Here is a 22,215-nt window from a genome sequence, read left to right as displayed (position 1 = left end):
CCCCCTCCCTGATGCCATTCTTCACCGCCCGCCCGGGGCTGACGGCCCCAGAAATGCCCGTTCCCGGGGGCCGTGCGCCCGGGGTTTTCCCCAAGTTCAAGCGCTTCTCCCTCCAACAGCGGGGGGTGGGGTGGAGGATGGCCCCATGGAAGGCCATCGTTTTTCTCGGGAGTTTAAATCGTTCAAATTTTGTAATCAGGTTAGTTTCGTAATACCGGTTATTTGTTCACAATAATTGTTGTTTTTTTCTCTTCTAAAATAGTTCCTATGATTTTGAGGGGCTTTAGTTAAAAAAAAATGTATTCACAGGTGTTGGCTGTAAAGTGTTACCTGTGAACGCGGTGTGGACTGGGTCATCATTACTTAGGTGGCCTTGGAGTGGTTTAGGCTTCTTTTTTGAAAAGCAGCCTAGAATGTCCGTAAGGCGTGAAGAACGACAGAGTTTTGAATAGCAGATTCTAATTAGCTTGACTTACGGGGAAATATTTTTCTAACCTTGTGTTTTTATTTTGAAGTTCACAAGAAAACACAAAATTTGGTAGATGGGATATGTGGCCTGATGCATATGGCCAGGGTTTTTTCTTTATATCTGGATCAATTGAATTCCAAGTCAGCTTCAGTGGATTTAATTTTGTAGAAAAGGCCTTAAGCCAGAGTAGAATTTAAACCTTTATTTTATTAAATTCACTTAGTATAACAAGTTACTTAATTATCAGCATTTCACTGGGTCAAGTTAATAATTGAGATTTTGGGGAGGCAGACTATTGTGACACTGAACCAGAAGTTGTAAAACTGCACTGCAGGTTTCCTGCCCTTTTGCTCTGTAAGCAGCGCTTCCAGATGTCACTTCATACCAGTTCTTTGCAACTCTGGGCACGAGTCATCACTGAACAGAAGAGAAAGTAATACTAGGGAACATAAGTTTGGGTCAGGTAATCACAATCTAAAAAGTTGATAGAAAACTTGAACAAATTCTACAGACCAGAAAATGGTGACTTGAAAAGTGGCTTTCATTTTTTCTAAGCTTAACTATTTGAAATCCAAAGAAACAACTTTTTTAATTTCTTGGGATTTGAAAAAAATTGAATTACCATGTTAAAATATACCCTGTGTATTATCAATATATCAATAGAACAGTGCTAGGACTACTCAAAAGAAGATAGCATTTTTCCATCTTCCATTTATTTGTTTTCTAAATGTACAAATTACTATCCTTCCAAATAGTTGTTCAGTGGTTTCTTTTTTCCCCCCCTCCTATTTATTGCTACATGAATGGACTTGTAGAATAACTTCTGAAAGTGACCAGTTTCTAATTTAGCAGGAAGAGGACTCATTCAAAAGAAGCTTAAGCAAAGTCAGCTAAAAAACTAGGGGTGCTGAGTAGGTGTGGTCAGTTGATAATGAATTGACAGCTTATCTATCACTACCTTCTAGAAAATGAAACTTCAATTTATAAAAAGTGACTAGAAAATTTGTCCTCAACTTTACAGTTACGTTGGCATGGAATTTGTGAAACTTGGTGTAGAACTTAAAGTGGACTATTTTTCTCTTAAGGGACTAGTCTTTTTCACTTAAGGATGTATTTTTTTTTTTTAATTTAGTCTCAACTTCTCTAATAAGTGTTTCTTTAATGCACATAATTCTTCATAGGTCTTGAAATCAGAGTAAATTTTGAAATTTTCTAGCACTATCCAGAAATAATTGGTTAAATTATTAGTTACTAAGTACAAAAGTGATCTAAGATAAAATTGGTTTTATATGTCAAGAAAGCATTGATAGTGAATTGTGAGTATTGTAGACCAAATTATGTATTATCCAGCTAAGTATGCCCAACTTCACATTAGTTTTTGAAGGCCTGATTCAAATCTTTTTTCCTCCTGATTCAAATCCTGATCTGAATAGATAATAGCCTTTTCTTTTTTTTCTTTTTCTTTTTACATGGCAATAGGAAGTTGTGCCATGAATCACTGAAATCCCCCCAATAATTCAGGGACTTTATTTTTTAAGAAAATGGACTGGTTTTTGCTTAATGTTGGTAAGTGATAAGCTGCCAATGAACAGGCCAATTTTGGCAAGCAATAGGGAAGAAGCAAAAATGCTTAAAAATTCATAAACTATGCTTAGCCTGTGGTTAATCTTTAATTGCCTAATGTCTTTTATATTGCAAATTAAGCAGATTTTATGTGAAAAGGGATCTTGATTTTACGTTGACCAGGAACAAAAAGGTGCTTTTAAATATAATGGCAATTAAAGGGAAAGATTGTTTTAGAAGTACATTATCAATGATATTTCATTAATTAACAGGAAATTTGGGGCTTCTGATAAGCCTCTTCATGTGTTAGACAATTTAAATCTCTACTAGGTTGAGTAAGGTCCAGCCATCATGAAGTTTGAAGAAATAGAGAGATGGTGGGCCCAATCACTCCTCCCACACACAGTTAATAAAATTTTAAGTGGCCTGTAAAAGTTTTAAAGTAATAATTCACTATGAAAATATCCTTCCTACAGCGGAGCGTGCTTTAGACACCATGAATTTTGATGTTATAAAGGGCAAGCCAGTTCGCATCATGTGGTCTCAGCGTGATCCATCACTTCGCAAAAGTGGAGTGGGCAACATATTCATTAAAAATTTGGACAAATCCATTGATAATAAAGCACTGTATGATACGTTTTCTGCTTTTGGTAACATCCTTTCATGTAAGGTAAGCAACAATGTGACAGATAGACATATTTACCATGTTTCCTAAAAAATAGCAACCATACTGTGTATTAATGGGTATCTTTATTTTCCAAATACCCAGGCTAGGTGACTGACAAGTTACAGTTGACATTAGAACAGTGTGCCCACTTAAAAGCAGATGTTTTTTCCCCCCAGTAAATATCTAGATGTGTTTTCTGTCTGTTTGGGAATGCATGTATGCAGAGGGCCAACTATGCATTGTTCTACACTGTTTTATATAGCCACAGATTTTTGGTTTCTGCGGGGATACTGAGGGATACATATGTATTTGGGGAGTCAAGTTATATTTAGATTTTGACTGCTGGGTGTCAGCTCCCCTAAGCCTTCCTCCATCCTCTCAGCATTGGTCAGCTGTATGGTACTTTTGAACATTGGGAAAATGCTGAGTTAATAGTAAGTAATGAAAAACTGCTATACATTTCCCCCTAGGTGGTTTGTGATGAAAATGGTTCCAAGGGTTATGGATTTGTACATTTTGAGACACAGGAAGCAGCTGAAAGAGCTATTGAAAAAATGAACGGGATGCTTTTAAATGATCGTAAAGTGTAAGTATAAAAATTTAGTTATACTTCAGATCTCTTATTAATAGTTCAAGTCAATACATTAATTTTGTAAGTTAATGTATTTGTGCTCTTTAAATAAAGAGATACAATTTGAATGAAAATTAACAAACCTACATCTTGGGGTAGATTTTATAATTGTTTTTCCTCCACATTCAATGTAACATTAAAATAACTGAATTAATAAAATGGACAGCCTTCAAACCAAAAAGAAAAAAATGGGTATACTGGGATATAAAGCTTTTTCAAAGTAAGTGCATAGTTGAACAGCTAGAACCCAGACAGAAGCTTAATTGTAATTCCTGAGGTAGTAATTAGCCCATTTTCTATTTGTGGAAACTGAGGCTAAAATAATTTGCCTGTAATTAAATGCCTGCATGACAGATGGGCTAGAATACAAGCCCAGTGGTCTAAATTCTGAACCCAGGGTGACTCTACATGGTTATACTGCTGCAATTTATTCATGGATTATAAAGTTTTCTCCCAACCCTTTGAACCCATTCACCTCTTTAAAGAAAAAGCTGAATTAAACCAGAAGTCTTTATGGTTAATCTTTCTGAAATAAACTTGTTCTTAAAAGTTAAATAATGTTACTGATGGCCTGGCCAGTGCGGCTCGGTTGCGCATCTTCCTGTGCACCAAAAGGGTCACTGATTGGATTCCTGGTCAGAGCATATGCCTGGGTTTTGGACTCGATCCCCAGTAGGGGGTGGGATATGCAAGAGGCAGCCAATTGATGTTTCTCTCTCATATCAATGCTTTCCCTTTCTCTCTCTCAAATCAATAAAAACAATAAAGTAAATAACGATAAAACCTGTGTACGACTATTTCTGCTATATGCTGTAAGAATACAGATTTTATGAGCCCAAAGAAATAACAAATTTTATTTTCTCCTCACTGTCAGTGGATCTGGGTAAGTTCAGCAGTGAGGTCATATGTAAATGATCTGTGAGTTTATGTTGTGTGTAGTTAATGATGGCATACAAATTGGGTTTGGTTATAAGTCAGCTGCATCACTCTTAAGGTGTGGTTCTCATAAACCAGTGCAGGTGGTGTGATCAGTCTGTACATGAAGAAATTATGCACATGGTTTGGATTTTGAGTACATTTAAATGAGAAATATTCAGCATTTTTAGTATTCTCAGATGTAAACAGTTTGCCTGTCAGCTGTGCTTAAGGGGGGCAAAGTGCTCATCACTGGTGGGGCAGATTTTTGAGTAGGATTATAGGAAATGTTTTACTTTGATACATTTAAATATTCTTCAATGACACATTTATATTAGGGGAAAACTAAATTTAAAAACATTTTGTTGATAATGTAAAAAATAATGCAGGGCTATTTTATGTGTTAAGAGTAGAGAATTAAGTTGCATTTTAAGTTACAAAGTGTAAGAGCCACTTTGAAACAGCTGCTGTGAAAGCTTTTGTCTTTTTTTCTAAATCCTCACTGGAGTATATGTTTTAGGGAGAGGGAGAGAGAAACATCAAAACAAGGGTTGGTAACTTCCTGTATGCACCCTGTCCTGGGATCTAACTTGCTACCTAGTTATGTGCCCTGACTTGGAATTGAACCTGTAATTGTCTGGTGTACAGGACAATGCTTCAACCAATAGAGCCGCCTGGCCAGGGTGTTTTTGTCTTTTCATTGGTGTCCCACTCATCTATAGGTGTGATCTCTTTAACCCTGGCTCGACAGAAGGGAGAGAAGTGTGTATTAAGAAAAATGTTTTTTTAACCTAACTGGGTAAGTTGTTCAGTTGGTTAGAGTGTCATCCCAATACACCAAGGTTGTAGTTTCAACCCCTGGTCAGGACATATACAAGAACCAAAGAATAAGCGGAACAACAAATCAATGTTTTTCTTTCTCCCGTCTCTCTTTTTGTCTCCCCCCTCAGTAAAAGTGAATAAAATTGAAAGAAAAAAAAATGTTTTTTTGTGTGTGTGATTGTAATTACGAAGTTTTTTATATTTTATACTTTCATTTTTTCATTGAGGCTCTATTTCTGTTTTACAGTCTGCTCTTCATTAGAGATTCTGAAATTATGAGTAGCATTTACAAAATCAACCATCAGGCTTAATCTGAACTTCTAAAATGGAAACTAAATTTTATAGTCTACATTTTCTTTTCTTTTAGATTTGTTGGGCGATTTAAGTCTCGTAAAGAACGAGAAGCAGAACTTGGAGCTAGGGCAAAAGAGTTCACCAATGTTTACATCAAGAATTTTGGAGAAGACATGGATGATGAGCGCCTTAAGGATCTCTTTGGCAAGTTTGGTAATGTGTCTGAATTAAATTTTTACATTCAAAGTTCTGAGTAATCTTTATATTAAAAGCCTAGGAGAATGACAGGTCTCTATGATGCACACTGACCACCAGGGGGCACACGCTCAACGCAGGACTGCAAGAGGGCATAGGCCAGGCTGAGGGGCAACCCAGCCCCATGAATTTCATGTACCGGGCCTCTAGTTGCTCAATATTAGTTTTGGCTAATTTTACCAAAATAAATGAGACTTACATGATACTTAAAATAATTTGTAGTTTTTTGGATTAAGCTACTGATCATCTATTGTACTGCAAAGTAAAATATATATATGCCTAATATGCAAATTGTCAGGTGTTGTATATTTCATCTATCTTTTGAGATTAGAAGCTATTTCTAAAGTTTGGTTGGATATTGTAACCACTTATTTCAAATAAATAATGCTGTCAGTTGGCCACCAATTTGTAAATTTGTCAGTTATATTCTGGATGGCTTTGCATAGCAGAGGTTGAAAGTATAACCTTAGGACTGCAGCACATTCAAAAGTAACAATCTATGCTCATACATCTTACACATTCTCTAATTGGATTTTTAGCCTTTTTGTCCCACCTACCTGAGAAAATACCCGCCTCAGTTAAGTGTCATTTTTACTTGAGTGGGTGGGGATTGGGCATGTGAATTCAGAAACATGCCACCTCCAGGTGATTGTCTTCCCAAATGTCAGACGCTGTATTCCCTTCACTGACTGTTGAAATCAAGTGGGCCAGGGCTTAAGAAATTCTTATTTGTTAATTCTGATGTCAAGAAAACCAAATTGTTGGGTTAAAAAAAGGCAAATCTGGTCTGTAGTACTGCTAAGAATAAAATTTCATTTTTTACAGTTGTCTAAAACATATTTCCATAAATGGAAGTAGGAATGTTTTCAGTTTACTTCTTAGTAGAAATACAGGGTCTTTTAAGAGACTATTTAGTGCCCATGCATGGCTTTGTTTTTGTGCGTTGAAACTTAAAATGTATAAACTAAGTATTGCATGGAATATCTAAGTCATTAAAAAAAAATTTTTTTTAGGACCTGCCTTAAGTGTGAAAGTAATGACAGATGAAAGTGGAAAATCCAAAGGTTTTGGATTTGTAAGCTTCGAAAGGCATGAAGATGCACAGAAAGTAAGACTTAAATATATTAACTAAAGGCACTAATTGCTCTGTGTTTTATTGCAAAGAGATATAAAACTGGGTTGCTCTTAAGTTGAAATTTACATGCATACCAACGGCTATTTTACATGTTCATCTTTACATGTTTTTTTAATTTTATTTGGATTTTATATATTTTGACACTATAAATTGGGAACCTACATTTTCCCCAAACCGCAAAGTTTAGTTTTTGTTACGGGTCTGTCTTTAGCTTTCACAACGTAACAAACTTTCTTTGCTGTTAAAAAAATGAATTTCCATATTTCAAATTAGTAATTAAAGTTTTTGTTATTTCTGTAAGGCTGTGGATGAGATGAATGGAAAGGAGCTCAATGGAAAACAAATTTATGTTGGTCGAGCTCAGAAAAAAGTGGAACGGCAGACGGAACTTAAGCGCAAATTCGAACAGATGAAGCAAGATAGGATCACCAGATACCAGGTTCGTTTTTTGTTTTTTAATATATTTTAATTGATTTCAGAGAGGAAGGGTGAGAGAGACAGAAACATCAATAATGAGAGAGAACCACTGATTGGCTACTTCCTGAGCAGCCCCTACTGGGGTTCAAGCCTGCAATCCAGGCATGTGCCCTGACCGGGAATCGAACCATGGCCTCCTGGTTTCATAGGTCTACACACAACCACTGAGCCATACCGGCTGGGCTGCCTGGTTCATTTTAATTGAACAAGTTAATAAGTAAGACAGGGATGAGGAAACCTATTTTACTTACTGACACATAATCGGAGGATTTGAGGCGGGGGGCGGGGAAAGAAACATGGGATAAAACAGTAGGAAGTGTGCTTAAGTACCACCATGGTTTTCTTTTTCTAGTTATTCTTTTTTCTTTTTTTTTTAGGGTGTTAACCTTTATGTGAAAAATCTTGATGATGGTATTGATGATGAACGTCTCCGGAAAGAGTTCTCTCCATTTGGTACAATCACTAGCGCAAAGGTAAGCATATGATTTTTTTTTTTTTAAGATTTTGGAAAAATCCATGGTTATATGTATTTAATTTCTCATCAATTTACTTTTTTTTTTTCCACTTTGTAAACGAATAGTCAAATAAGGTGGGCCTCCCAAATTTTTTTTCTTTCCTGGGAATCAAGTTTTTGCTTCATTACTTAAAAAAAAAAACCATTCAAATTCGATGTGGATGTTGTAGCCCCATGGTTTATTTTTGCAGATGGAGAGTTCTGCATTCTTTCCTGAGGAAGGCTGCAGTTGATGACCGACCATAGTTAAATTGATTGATCCTCAATGATGTGCACTGTTCTACACTTTGTTAAACTAGTGCTTTTACTGGTTAAGGTGTCAGTTTATTAGGGGACTATACCTGTTAACAATTGGGCTAATCTGTATTCACTTATTCTGAGGAGTCAGACTCTAAAAACAGGATTCTATATTAAATTCTGGAATTTTGGAGTGTAGGAAAAATTAAAGCTCTGGGCTCTGGAATGATTTGTGGCTCATCTTTCTACTCAGCTTTTCCTGGCAAACCCATTGACTGAGGAAGCTTCTGTGAAAGTGAGGAAATGTTAGGAACACAGTAGATGAATACAAATAAGAAAGCAAGTGATGTGGTTGTCTTGTGTTACAGCCTGTGCTTTTGTAAGAGTACCTGGAGTGTGGTGGAATTTATTCCTGAGTGTCTTTAACCTCAGTGTATTGCTTGAAAGCTGTTTAAACTGACTATTATGCATTCATTTATTTTAAATGTATTTTACATGCATGTTTTACAAAGGAGAGTTCTTAAAGTCCTTTGTGGATTATAATATCACTATTTGCAAGGAGGTGAAAAGTTTGGCAAGAATTTATTTTGGAGGGAGGAAGGAGGGTATTATGTTGATTTAATAGTGCTTGCTGAAACAGCATACCAAAAAGAAAGACAAAAAGTGAAAGGCAACTCCTGCATCCCCCATTTTCAGTCTCCAAAAAGATTGAGTGGTGGTGATAATTCTTTGTGCTTGTCCAGTCTATATGTATAAATAGTTTTTAGTAAACAGGATTATGCCCTGCATATTCTGCAACTTGCTATTTTATTTAACAATATATCTAAATACATACTTATTTCAGGCATTTATTTTTTGCTAATAGTTAAATATTCATGGTATGGATATATCATAAATTATTTTACTGTACCTGTATTTATAAGTATTTGGGTTGCTTTGCATGTTTTCAAAGTTAAATCCACCTTTCTACCAGCCATTTTTATTCATTCATTCATTCATTCATTTATTTATACACATGCCAGTATTTCTAGAATTGATATTGCTGGTTTGTGGGTGTGTATTTAAAATTGATACAACAGAATTGTCCAAAAGGGCTGAATAAATTTCTATTAGTCTTATTAGTAGAAAGCAGTATATATATATCTTTTCAAATGATGACATGTTTTTCATGTGTTTACTATTTTTGCCTTTCATTGCATACTTTTATGTTGCATTGGTTGTCTTTATTAACTTAGGGACAATGTATGTCAACTCTTTATTTATATTGCAAATATTTTCTTTCAGTCTTTCACTTTGTACTTTAGGATCTTGTGTCAGATTACATTTTTCCTACATTTTTGCATTTTATGTTCAGATTGAGAATCTGGCGATTTTATTTTTTTTTAATGTGATATGAAGAAGAGGTCTAACAGTTCTTTTCAGTTATCCCAATGTACCATATACTAAATAGTTCAAAGTCCATCCTTTGCCCCCTATTTTTAAAATGTTCACTTTAATGCACTAAATTCCCATAATTGCATGGGTATGTTTCTGGACTCTTAAATTTATATATAATTGACTTATAACATTAATTTCATGTTTACAACACAGTGATTCAGTATTTTATATATTGTGAAGATATGACAATTCATCTCTGTACATAGTTACAAAAAATATTTTTCTTGTAATGAAAAAACTTGTAAGATCTCTGCTAGCAACCTTCAAGTATACAATACAGTATTATTAACTACTAGAGGCCCGATGTACAAATTTGTGCAAGAGTAGGCCTTCCTTTCCCCAGCTGCTGGCACCGGCTTCCCTCTGACACCCCCGGGACTTGGGGTCATCGTCCGGAAGGTCATCTAGTCTAATTAGCATATTACACTTATTATTATAGTCCCCATGCTGTACATTCCATTTCCATGATTTATTTTGTAGCTGGGCATTTGTACTGTTTAACCCCATTTACCCAGTTTTCCCATCCTTCGCCCCTCTGGTACCCACTCGTCTTATTTTCTGTATCCAGGAACTCAGGAGTTGTTTCTTTTCTTTTGTTTGGGTTTTTTTTTTTTTAATTTGTTTGTGGTTTTGATTCTACATATAAGTAATATTGGCGTCTGTTTCATTGCCATTTTGTTTATTCCTGTGTTTCCAGCATACTGTTTAATGTAGCTGGATAGCACGCTTATGTATATTTCTGAGCTAGTGAGGAGTTCTTTACATTACCTCATTGCTTGTTGCAGAGATCATTGCAGTCAGTGAAAGTTTCCTGAATATTGTTTATGCCCCAATATTCATGGCCCCTTCTGGTCTTGAGTGTGAAGTTTTTATTTTAAAATATGCGTATTATAAGATTCAACTGCTTTCCCTCCCCCTCTTTCCTCTTTAAAGAGTAGTAAAGCATTTTGTCAGCTTCAGTGGCTCGAAGAGTGATTTTAATTGGGTATTTCCAGTGGTGCTAAGAGTTTTAAATTTAGTAAGCCTTGAATTTATTTAGCTATTTAAACCTTAATATTGAGAATCTAAATATCTAACTGAGTATCTTTAAAAAATTGCTGTTGCACCTCTGCCCCTTTACTTCCTCCTTTGCTTGGCTGGGATAATGCATGTGTGTAGCTTGCCCTTAATATTTAGGTACTAAGGAAAAACTGGGGAAAAAATTCTTTCATTGTTAACAGGGTTTAGTTGAGTCAGTAGCTATCATTGTAATAATGCTCTCAATTTGTGCCTCATTCTACCACTATTAACCTTATTTAATATTTTTTTTTCTTTCAATAGGTTATGATGGAGGGTGGTCGCAGCAAAGGGTTTGGTTTTGTATGTTTCTCCTCCCCAGAAGAAGCCACTAAAGCAGTTACAGAAATGAATGGTAGAATTGTGGCTACCAAACCATTGTATGTAGCTTTAGCTCAGCGCAAAGAAGAGCGCCAGGCTCACCTCACTAACCAGTATATGCAGAGAATGGCAAGTGTGAGAGCTGTGCCCAACCCCGTAATCAACCCCTACCAGCCAGCACCTCCTTCAGGTTACTTCATGGCAGCTATCCCACAGGTACGTTTTTCTGTTTGAGAACCTTTATTTAGTATATAGCAGGTATATATTTAGAGTATATAGCTAGTTGAATTATTTGCTTTTATTCTTTAGCTGATGTATTTGCTTGCTTTCTGCAGACTCAGAACCGTGCTGCATACTATCCTCCTAGCCAAATTGCTCAACTAAGACCAAGTCCTCGCTGGACTGCTCAGGGTGCCAGACCTCATCGTAAGCTTTTCCTTTTTTCTCTTGAGGGGATGGATTATTTGGAATAAAAATATAAATGGGCCAATTAGCTGTTATATTTCAGTGATATGTTAACTTGCTTTTCATAATTTATGGTTATCAATGTTCATTTGATTCTAGTTTTTTGTTGTTTTTTTTTTAAATTCTCACCCTGGGTCATGCTTATTGAATTTATTTTATTTTTTACTAGAGGCCCCGTGCACGAATTCGTGCACTGGTGGGGTCCAGCTGGCCCGCCCCGCTGGGGCAAGGGGCCGCGGTCATTTCGCCGTTCAGTCCCTGGGCTTTTATTATATAGGATTATATAGGGTTTTTTAAAGTATATTGTTGAAACTATTACATGTGTCCCCTTTTTTCTCCTATTTGGGATTTTTTTTTATTTTAAAAAAATTGTAAAATGCCTCACCACTCTGAGACAGTGATTTCTATGCTGGTTTGATTTTTCCTTTATGGTAAGTTTGGGAATGGATCCAACTCTTTATTCTTTTTTAACTTATTTTAATGTTTTTATTGATTATTTTTATTTTTATTTTTTTTAGAAGGAGAGAGAAAGATCGATGTGAGAGAGAAACATTGATTGGTTGCCTTCCGCACACACTCCAACTGGGGATCGAGCCTGTAACCTGAGAATGTTCCCTAACCAGAAGTCAAACTGGTGACCATTCAGTGCACCAGATGATGCTCAACCAACTGAGCCACACTGGCCAGGGCAGGATCTAATTCTTAATTTCATATTTGGTTGGGCAGTAGTTTTAAAGATTTTGTTGCTTGTATGAGGACCAGGTCCTGGCATCTTTGGCTTTATCCTGTCTGTAGAATAGTGTTGTATTGTAGGAGCACTTGGAATGAGGTTTGTGTATGATGTTTAGATATTAATAAGTACTTGTATGAATGAATATTCACTGATGCTGTGATCTGATAAGTCTGGGGATACTTTAGGTGTGAGACTAAAAAATGGTATTTACTTTTAGCCTTGTGTTCAAACCTCAGCTCTAGAAAAGCAGCATGAATACTTTCAGTGAGTTTTGCCGAGTTAATGTGTGTTCATATCTTTAAATGCAGCATTCCAAAATATGCCCGGTGCTATCCGCCCAGCCGCTCCTAGACCACCATTTAGTACTATGAGACCAGCTTCTTCACAGGTTCCACGAGTCATGTCCACACAGCGTGTTGGTGAGTCTTAACCCTGCCTGTAAAAATTGGTCTCCAATTTGAAGTAGCAAGGTAAATGTACAAAATACATGTTTTTATTTTTAGCTAACACATCAACACAGACAATGGGTCCTCGTCCTGCAGCGGCTGCTGCTGCAGCTACTCCTGCTGTCCGCACCGTTGCACAGTATAAATACGCTCCAGGAGTTCGCAATCCTCAACAACATCTTAATGCACAGCCACAAGTTACCATGCAGCAGGTATGGACTTACTGATTTCTTCATAAAGGCGACAGAACCTTGGTTGCAATCAAAGAAATTGAAGACAACTGTCTGACATAGGAGAGCTTAGGCTGTCTAGAACATCTTGTTAATTGTCCCATTAATTGATAGTATGTAAAAATGTCTTATCTGCCTTGTGCTATAGGAATTAGACAAGCTTTCTGCATTTCCCATTCTTAATTTAATTGGGTGACTTGAGGTTTGTTTGGCATAGCTGTAAGGAAGACAGGGTAAAATCGAGTTTAGTTTGTGAGCTGTAGCTTACTCCTGCACCCCCCCCCCACCTTTTTTTTTTACCCTGGACCAAAATTGTCATTGCTTATAATAGAAATCTGGTTCCAAAGAATACTCCAGGTTAAAAAAAAAAAGTGAAATATCCCATGTGATCTTAATACTTGAACAAATAAGTGTGTTTCTGGTTTACTCAGCTTCTATTTGTTCAGATTGCAGTCTATCATCTCACTGATTTTCTAGTGGTGACTGTCACTTGTCATTACTTCTTACTTGAAACTTAGGAATTTTCCTATTTTATATCTAGCCTGCTGTTCATGTACAAGGTCAGGAGCCTTTGACTGCTTCCATGTTGGCATCTGCCCCTCCTCAAGAGCAAAAGCAAATGTTGGGTAGGTACCTTTGTCTTACCTAGTCAGTTAGAGACTAGAAAATAGACACAAAAACCTCTTTTGCACCTAATAATACAGCTAGATTGATCTGAATTGGCATGAATGACTAAGATGGCACAGCTTGTCTGCCTAACTAATTTAAAGCCCAGAAAGTTATCAATATGTTGCTTTTGATGGATATGGTAATAGGGCATTACACCCCTACTTGCTATGCATTCCCACCACATTGTTGGAAGAGGGAATTTGAAACAAATGAGGGACGAACTTTGTTTGACTTTGCCTGAGCATAGATTTAACAATTGAATATAGCAACATAGCTTACACTCATTTATTTGCTATATACAAAAGGTTCTTAAATCCCAGTTTTAATATGGTAGATGCCTTTAGGATTTTTTTTCTTTATTGAAGTCTTTGAAATGTTTTTGTCCCTAGGTGAACGGCTGTTTCCTCTCATTCAAGCCATGCACCCTACTCTTGCTGGTAAAATCACTGGCATGTTGTTGGAGATCGATAATTCAGAACTTCTTCATATGCTTGAGTCTCCAGAGTCTCTCCGTTCTAAAGTAATTCAAATTTGTCATTTATCTAACAACTTAGACTCCGAATATTTTAGGGCTTTTTGTAGGAGCTTAATTTCATAGAACATTATTAAGTGCTATATACAGGGTGGGCAAAAGTAGGTTTACAGTTGTAAGTATGTGAAACATCATTCTACAAACCATGCACTGTTCTGAGAGTTCTACAGGTAGTAATTGTAAGTTCTGATAATAACCCGTGCTGCTATTGTTCCCATTTTATAAATTGGGAAACAAGCATGGAGAGGTTAATTAATTCCCCAATGCTCACAAAGCTAGGAAGTGCCAAGCATGGTTTCAAATCAGTCAGTTTAACTCTAGTATCCATGCTCTCCTAGCTGCTACTTCTTTATTGGAAAAAGATAGTGATAATTGCTAATATTTTTCAACTTTGGAGGATTTTTGGTGAGATTAAGTACAAGAGAGTTCATAATTCTGGAATAGTAGTGGAATGGAACTCAAAAAGATATGGATAATAGTTGGAATGTTTTTTGGAACTCTTCGCTCTTTCCACTTGACCTTTGATGACATTTGTGTATGGCCAAGTTGAGATTCTTTTAGTTATTCCTTTTCAGAGCCAATTTGTTCTCCTTTTTTAGGTTGATGAAGCTGTAGCCGTACTACAAGCCCACCAAGCTAAGGAGGCTGCCCAGAAAGCAGTGAACAGTGCCACCGGTGTTCCAACTGTTTAAAGTGAGCTTTCCCGCATGGTTGTTTTAGCTTGTTTCCTCCATCTTTTATAATAGTTTGAGCATATTTTGAAACATGGCAAAAATTATTTTATCATTAAGTCCAAATGCATTGATAGTTTTTCAGAGAAATGGAAATGTAAGAATTAAATGTTACCTGTTACCCTGATATTAACTTGAATTTTCAAAATCAAAGCATGATTAAACATTTTATATAGTGAGTTTTGTTAAATGGCCTTTAACAGGGGTTGGCCCTTTGTGTAGTTTATTCTTATGCTTTTTCTTGGGTGGCAGTAGTAACAGTTGCCCTTAGGCCTCTACTATTGCCCTTTATTTACTCCCAAGAAATAGTATTATAATGTAGCTGTTCAGCCAGGACCAGAGATTGGAAAAGCTTTTCTGAAAAGGACCAGACTGCAAACATTTTGGGCTTTGTGGGCCTTGTGTGCCTTGTGTTTGTTGGCAGGAACTCAACTCTGTTACAGTATGAAAGCAGTCATAGACAATATGTAAACAAATGAGTGTGGTTGACTAAATTTGGTACACAGCTTTAATTTGCTACTGACAAATACTAGTATTGGTCTTATCTTCCTTGTTTTGTTGGCTTTGGTTTTATTGAAGTATATTTGATACATAATGGGAAAATTTAAGACACACCATGTTAATTTGACACATGTCTATATTGTGATATGATTGCCACTGTAGCGATGGTTAGTACCTCCATCACTTTATGTAATGATCTTTTTTTTTTTTTTTGTGGTTGGAATAATTAAGATCTAGTCTCAGAGCAAGTTTTATGATTATAATCTTTTTTCCCCCCACGTTTACAGATTGATCAGGGACCATGAAAAGAAACTCGTGCTTCACCGAAGAAAAATATCTAAACATCGAAAAACAATATTACGGAAAAAAAAAACATTGCAAAATATAAAATAAATAAAAAAAGGAAAGGAAACTTTGGACCTTATGTACCGAGCAAATGCCAGGTCTAGCAAAAATAATGCTAGTCCTAGATTACTTATTTTAAAAACATGATTTAAAAACAAAAAAAAAAAAAAAACACAAAAAAATAGTAAAATATAAAAACAAATTAATGTTTTATAGACCCTGGGAAAAAGAATTTTCAGCAAAGTACAAAAATTTAAAGCATTCCTTTCTTTAATTTTGTAATTCTTTACTGTGGAATAGCTCAGAATGTCACTTCTGTTTTAAATAACAGAATTGATAACTGAGCAAGGAAACGTAATTTGGATTATAAAATACTTGCTTTAATAAAAATTCCTTAAACAGTAAACAGTGATGTTATGCTATTTTATTTCACTTGGCTTGTGTAAGTAGGCGATAAGTTGGAATTAGCATAAGAACCTCTTGTGACAAAGGTATAGTTTAAATGATCTTAACATTTTTATTTTTTGAGATGACAGTTTGACTATTAAGGTTTCTAGGCTGAGAGATAGCTTAAAGGCTTCATTTACATGGTGGAGGACAAGTAAACAGTTACTCTGTATAGAGGAGTGTGTTTTGGGTATGGTTTTTATATTAAATGTCAACAAGGATTCATTTTTTAGCCTTATTTTTTAGTGGCCTCCTGCACATGCCCTACTGGGGATCGAACCCACAACCCGGGCACATGTCCTTGACCAGAATTGAACCATGACTCCTGATTCATAGGTTAACGTTCAACCAGTCAGGCTAGAGAATGGGTTTTAGAAGATGGGGGCTAAGGCCCAAGACATCTGTGAAACAAATTCCCCTGGCAATTTAAATGTACTTTTGAGAATGGTTTTAATACCAGCTCTTTTGCCTTTGGGAGCAAATAAGTAAATCCAAATAAAACCATTCCTATATCAGCCTTCTCTGCATGATGAAGCCTTACAATGCTCTGTGCCTGGAATGCTTTTCATTTGGCTTCCTGTTTTGAAACAACAATAAAAAACCCCACCTCTATCCCATGGTTTAAATCTGTACCCCCTCCCTCCATAGGCCTTCTAATGACTATTTTGTGTTTTGCCTAACCATACACTTACCCTCTAAGGGGCTTGACAGTTTAGGTAGAGAAATATATATACTATTTTTCAAAATTTGAGAAAATGGTTCAAGCTTTGAGGTTTTAAAGGAGCAGACTTTAGTTTGAGACACCTTAGAAGTTATATCTATAAATTTCCCACAGTTGAAGTTTAAAACTATTCTAAAATCTAGAGTTGCAGATACGAGTTTGCAGACCGTATCTTTATATGGTTTTATGTGCTGCAGATAAACCATCCATCTGTTCTGCAAATACCTTCATTTTCTAGTGAAGCAAACTTCTGCTTGGTTTGGAGCCAACAAAAGTTTGTGATCTGGTAGGACCTGATTTAGGAAAAAACTTGCACTCCATTACTCCATTCTCATTGTTTGATTCTGTATTTGCAAATTCATCTCACAGAAATATGGCTGCTTCTATTGGAAGTTTTAAGACTAAGTTGATAGGCGACATTTATTTGTGGGTACTAGATGTAGACTGGTTAATTGAAATTGCTTTTTTAGCCTTGAAGTTTTTCTCCATTTCTGCATTTATACTAAGACGTGCTTGGGTAAGGTCAGCTAAAGGAATGTATCTTGTTTATAGTATTTTGTCATTGATTATACAAGTCATGTACTGCTTAACAACGGGGATACATTCTGAGAAAATACATCATCAGGCAATGTCTTCCTTATGTGAACATCATAGAATGTACTTAACACAAATCTAGATGGCACTTTTATAGGACTGGCAGCCCAGTGGGTTTGTTTATACCAGCATCACAAAGACATGAGTAACTTGTGCTTGGATTAGGATGGCTATGACATCACTAGGCAGTAGGAAGTTTTCAGCTCCATTATAATCTTACCAGAGGCCCAGTGCACAGATTCATACACCAGTGGGGTCCCTCAGCCTGGCCTGCGGGGATTGGGCAGAAACTGGCTCTCTGACATCCCCCAAGGGGTCCCAAATTGCGAGAGGGCAGTTCTCTGGTGACGCAGCACCCTGGAATCGGGCTCCCTCTCTGGTTCTGGGTTATGTCACTCGAGAACCGCTACTGCAGCTCAGCAGCTCCTGGTTTAAGTGTCTGCCCCTTGGTGGTCAGTGCGTGTCATAGCTACTGGCCAGCTGGTTGCTTAGGCTTTTACATATATAAATGGGACCACTATCATATACATGGAATCTGTTAATGACTAAAATGTCATTCAGTACATGACTGTACTTTGCCTCCCATCAAACTAGAGTCATGTGGCTGGCTTAACAATGGGAATACATGTTGGGGATATGTTCTGAGAAATGCATCAATAGCAATTTGTCTTTGTGTGAACATAGTGTGCACTATACAAACCTAGATGGTATAGCCCACTACACATATGGCTATATGGTATCACCTGGTGCTCCTAGGCTACAACCCGCACAGGATTTTACTGTACTGAATACTGTAGGCTACGGTAACAATAGTATTTGTGTATCTAAACAGAAAAGGTCCAGTAAAAATAGGGCATAAAAGATAAGATGGAATACCTGTTAATCATAAATGGAGCTTGCAGGGCTGGAAGTTGCTCTGGGTGAGTCAGTGAGTGCTTAGTGAATGGAAGGCCTAGGACAGCGGTTCTCAACCTGTGGGTCGCGACCCCTTGGGGGGTTGAACGACCCTTTCACAGGGGTCACCTAAGACCATCGGAAAACACATAATTACATATTGTTTTTGTGATTAATCACTATGCTTTAATTATGTTCAATTTGTAACAATGAAAATATATCCTGCATATCAGATATTTACATTACAATTCATAACAAAATTACAGTTATGAAGTAGCAACGAAAATAATTTTGTGGTTGGGGGTCACCACAACATGAGGAACTGTACTAAAGGGTCGCGGCATTAGGAAGGTTGAGAACCACTGGCCTAGGACATTATAGTAGACTGACAACACTTGGGCTACATGAAATTTAAAAACTTTTTTCATAATTAAACTTAGCTTACTGTAACTTTTTACCTTTGTCTTAATTTTTTGAATCTTTTATAATAACACTAAGCTTAAAACAAACACATTTTGTACATCTGTACAAAAATGTTTTCTTTATATTCTTATTCAGTACACATTTTTCCTATAAAAATTTAAAAAAATTTTTAGACTTTAAAAATTAAGACATAAACACAATTAGCCCAGGCCCGTAGGATCATCAGTACCACTGCCTTCTACCTCCATATCTTGTTCCACTGGAAGGTCTACAGGGGCAATAACATACATGGAGCTCTCATCTATGACAACAGTGCCTCCTGAAAACTTCCCGGAGGACCTGCCTTAAGGCTATTCCTGAAGCTGTTACTCTTCAAAAATTTGTCCATTGTGGTTTGCTGGGCTTGTTTTTCTATTGTAAGTATTCTTGTAAGCACGCAGTACATCATGAACATTCCTCTCTATTGATGAAAACCTATTAGGTGTTGGGGTCCATGTTTTCAAACTTTTTAAGGACCTTACTGAGATCTACAAAAGCTGCTATTCCCTTTACTGAGTTTTCTTGGGGGTTCTTGTTCTGCAGTTTCCTTTTTCCTCTTCAGCTATGTGTTCCTGTTCCAGCTCTAACAACTCATTAGTCAATTCCTCAGGAACCACCTCTAGGAGCAGTGTCCTCCTCACCCACACCCAGTTAGAGTTGCTTGCGCTTTCAACCACAGCCTTTTTGTTTGTTTGTTTGTTTTTGTTTTGTTTTATATTTTTACTGATTTCAGAGAGGGAGAGAAACATGAACGATCAGAGAGAATCATTGATCAGCTGCCTCCTGCATGCCGCATACTGGGAATCAAGCCCACAACCCAGGCATGTGCCCTTGAACAGAATCAAACCCGGGACCCTTCAGCCCACAGGCCAATGCTCTGTCCACTGAGCAAAACCGGCCAGGGCTCAACCTCAGCCTTGTTGATTTTTGCAACCGCATCCTCAGCAACTCCTTTGAAGTCATAGACTGACCTTTTAAGTGTTTCCCAGATGACAGTTAAACACTTCCTGGTGACATCACCCCAGCCTAAGCAAGGTTCTCAATGCAGTCAGATGTAATCCTTTTCAGAATTGCATCACCAATAAAAGATTTCCCAGGAGCTTTATCAACAATAAGCAAAACCTTGAAATGTATGTTACTCTCCGAACAGTACCTGATTTTGCTTGGCAGAGCAATTCAGAAGGGCATCTTAGAAGAGGAGCTGACTTTATATATATATCTAGATAGATAGATATATCTATGACTTTATTGCTTCTGTAATACACTGGCAATGTGTGTGTGTTATGCCTGAAGGCCCTGGAGTTGCCACTGTGCCAGATCACAAAGGGTTTACATTTGTAACCTGCAACACTGCTCCCAAGCAAGATTGTTATCCTGTCCTTTAAAAGCCTGAAACAAAACTAAAAGTGACTCAGCTACGAAGGTAGAAGGTGGAAAATCAGTGGCAGTTATTCCTCCCCTCGTGGATAAAAGTCCTTTTAGGCATCCATTTCCAGAATAGGGAGTTTTCATCTACATTGAATATTTGCTCTGCCAAGTAATTTTCCACAGTCAGCTTCTCTAGAGTTTACAAATTTTTTTCTGCTGCCTTCACATCAGCACTGGCAGATTCACACTTTTGCATTATGTAATGAATAACAATTCTCGAATTGTTTACCCGGAGCTAGCAGTAAATTCAACATCATAGTCCGGTCTAGCCTTTTCTTTCAACATTGCAAACGGGTTTTGTTTTTGCCATGATCATCATGGTGCTGAGAAGGATATGCTTTTGTGTCTGGTCTTCTGTCAGGTCATTGCAAGTTTCTCCATGTCTCATGTAGGCCCTTGAATTTTTGTTAGTCTCCGTGCCTTCAAGAAGCAGGTCCTTTAACAGTTTCCACCACTTCGTTCTTTTTCTTCAAGATTGTTACTAAGGTGGAATGGGACTTGCTTGGCAGGAGAGTGATAACCATGACTGATTTTCTACCTTCGTAGTCCTTAATCACTACTTTTGTCTTTAGGTCATTCACTAGACATGCCCTCTTACTGGCAACATTATTAGTAAATCTCGTACACTAAGGGGCCATGATGAAGAAAACATGAGACTGAATCATTTTGTACTTGATTTCATCAAGAGACATGGTAAACAAGATGTATGGCGCTGCTGCTGACATAATAGGATATAGTTTTACAGCAAACTTTTTAATAGACTATACTCTAAAAATAATGGTATAGCATAGTAAATACACGGACCAGTAATATTATCAAGTGTTAATGTACGGTATAATTGTATGTGCTATACTTTTATGACTGGCATCATAAGTGTTTACACCAGCATTACCACAAACACATAAGTAACGCATTATGTTGTGATGTTGCAATGTTTATGATGTCACTAGGTGGTAGGAATTTTTCAGCTTCATTATAATCTTATGGAACCACTGTTGTTTATGGGGTCTGTATGCAGCCCATGACAGTAGTCAATTACAGGTGACATTTTAGAGCAGCAGTTGCCAGCCGGTGGTCCGCAGACCACTGGTGGTCTGTGAGGTCCGAAAGGTTGGCAACCGCTGTTTTAGAGAATACTTTGAAACTTTTTTGTTCTTTTGATGTAAAATGTTGGTCCCAGATTATGCATTTGCAACGAGTAAATGACTTTGAAGAGGACCTGGATACTTGTGTTTAATGAGTACATTCTATTCATGAGTCCCCTCTTATCCACAGGGGGATATATTACAATACCATCAGTGGATTCCTGAAACCATGGATAACATCAAATTTTCATATTTTCACTTAAAGGAAGCACTTTACAGCTTCCTTTTGGCATATCCTGATTGCCAGCATTACTACTCTTGTGCTTTGGGACCATTATTAAGTAAAATAAGGGTTACTTGACACAAGCACAGTGATACTATGACAGTCAATTTGATAACAGATGGCTATTAACGAGCAAGCGGAAGACACTAGATAAAGGGTTGACTCCGCCTAAGCAGGACAGCATGAGATTTCATCACACTACTCAGAATGGCACACAATTTTAAAGATGAATTGCTTATTTCTCTTTGGAATTTTTCATTTAATATTTTCAGACTGGTTGACTGCAGGTAACTGAAACCATGGAAAGGGACACTGCAGATAAGGGGGACTACAGTAAAACAGTCCTCATGGAAACAAAGTAAAATCAGAAGTTGGATTCAAGCTGGAAGCAAAATGGGTGGAACTGGTCAGTCCACTAGCCAATACCACCAAGCACGATAGTCTGATGCACTGCTGTGCTAGGAAACCACACCGTCATGAAGACATCCTGGAGTCTTCCAATGAGGACAGGTACACCTTTGGATAAGGTCAAAGCTACGTTGATGAATTCCTATCTCAATCTAGACATCATACTGACTCACTTTCTTCTATAAAGTTTGACAATCTCATTGGTTAGATTTAACGGTTCTTAGTTACCACTTCGATACATCTCAGATCTTCTCAATCACCTTGTTTCAAGTGTACATACATACATACATGGCAAGAATTTAAAGGGTAAGCCAATTTCAAATTTTAGGTGGTGTCTTATTCAGCTTTTTATCTGTCCATCATAATCATGGCAAATTGGGGGTCGGGGGAGGCAGGAAAGATGGTCTTATCTACAAAGGTAGAAACACATGTAATTTACTTATTGATT

General features: G+C 37.1%; 1 protein-coding gene and 1 long non-coding RNA gene across 3 annotated transcripts in view; both read left to right on the top strand.

Annotated features, from left to right (window-relative positions):
* The first annotated feature begins 2,484 nt into the window (after positions 1–2,484).
* On the top strand, positions 2,485–15,851 carry PABPC1 (poly(A) binding protein, cytoplasmic 1). Of its 2 annotated transcripts, none has more exons than XM_014550265.1 (14): positions 2,485–2,702; positions 3,170–3,285; positions 5,435–5,565; positions 6,630–6,724; positions 7,053–7,190; positions 7,606–7,701; positions 10,737–11,009; positions 11,129–11,219; positions 12,300–12,410; positions 12,495–12,649; positions 13,209–13,293; positions 13,726–13,856; positions 14,468–14,561; positions 15,388–15,851. In XM_014550265.1, exons 1-13 carry the CDS (start codon positions 2,529–2,531, stop codon positions 14,558–14,560), a joined length of 1,689 nt encoding a protein of 562 aa, XP_014405751.1. In that variant the 5' UTR covers positions 2,485–2,528; the 3' UTR covers position 14,561; positions 15,388–15,851. The 2 variants fall into 2 exon arrangements, with proteins under 2 accessions (XP_014405751.1, XP_014405750.1); XM_014550264.1 differs by having other exon boundaries at positions 5,435–5,574.
* A 2,830-nt stretch (positions 15,852–18,681) lies between these two features.
* Positions 18,682–22,215, top strand: part of LOC102260852 — a 29,688-nt gene continuing 26,154 nt past the window's right edge. Inside the window, exons 1-2 of the long non-coding RNA XR_314311.2 lie at positions 18,682–18,940; positions 21,632–21,869. This is a non-coding gene — a long non-coding RNA (uncharacterized LOC102260852). The remainder of the gene's footprint in view (positions 18,941–21,631; positions 21,870–22,215) is intronic.

Source organism: Myotis brandtii, unplaced genomic scaffold (assembly GCF_000412655.1).
Source record: "Myotis brandtii unplaced genomic scaffold, ASM41265v1 scaffold59, whole genome shotgun sequence".
Classification (NCBI taxonomy): Eukaryota; Metazoa; Chordata; class Mammalia; order Chiroptera; family Vespertilionidae; genus Myotis; species Myotis brandtii.
The sequence above is the reverse complement of the archived record's forward strand: the minus strand, read 5'-3'. Positions and strand labels throughout refer to the sequence as shown.

Bases quoted from the DNA above. Each gene is read 5' to 3' on its own strand.
- PABPC1 (XM_014550264.1), top strand. From the start codon at position 2,529: ATGAATTTTGATGTTATAAAGGGCAAGCCAGTTCGCATCATGTGGTCT. The intron at 7,191-7,605 runs GTTCGTTTTTTG...TTTTTTTTTTAG, and splicing joins ATAGGATCACCAGATACCAG to GGTGTTAACCTTTATGTGAA. The intron at 13,294-13,725 runs GTAGGTACCTTT...TTTTGTCCCTAG, and splicing joins AGAGCAAAAGCAAATGTTGG to GTGAACGGCTGTTTCCTCTC.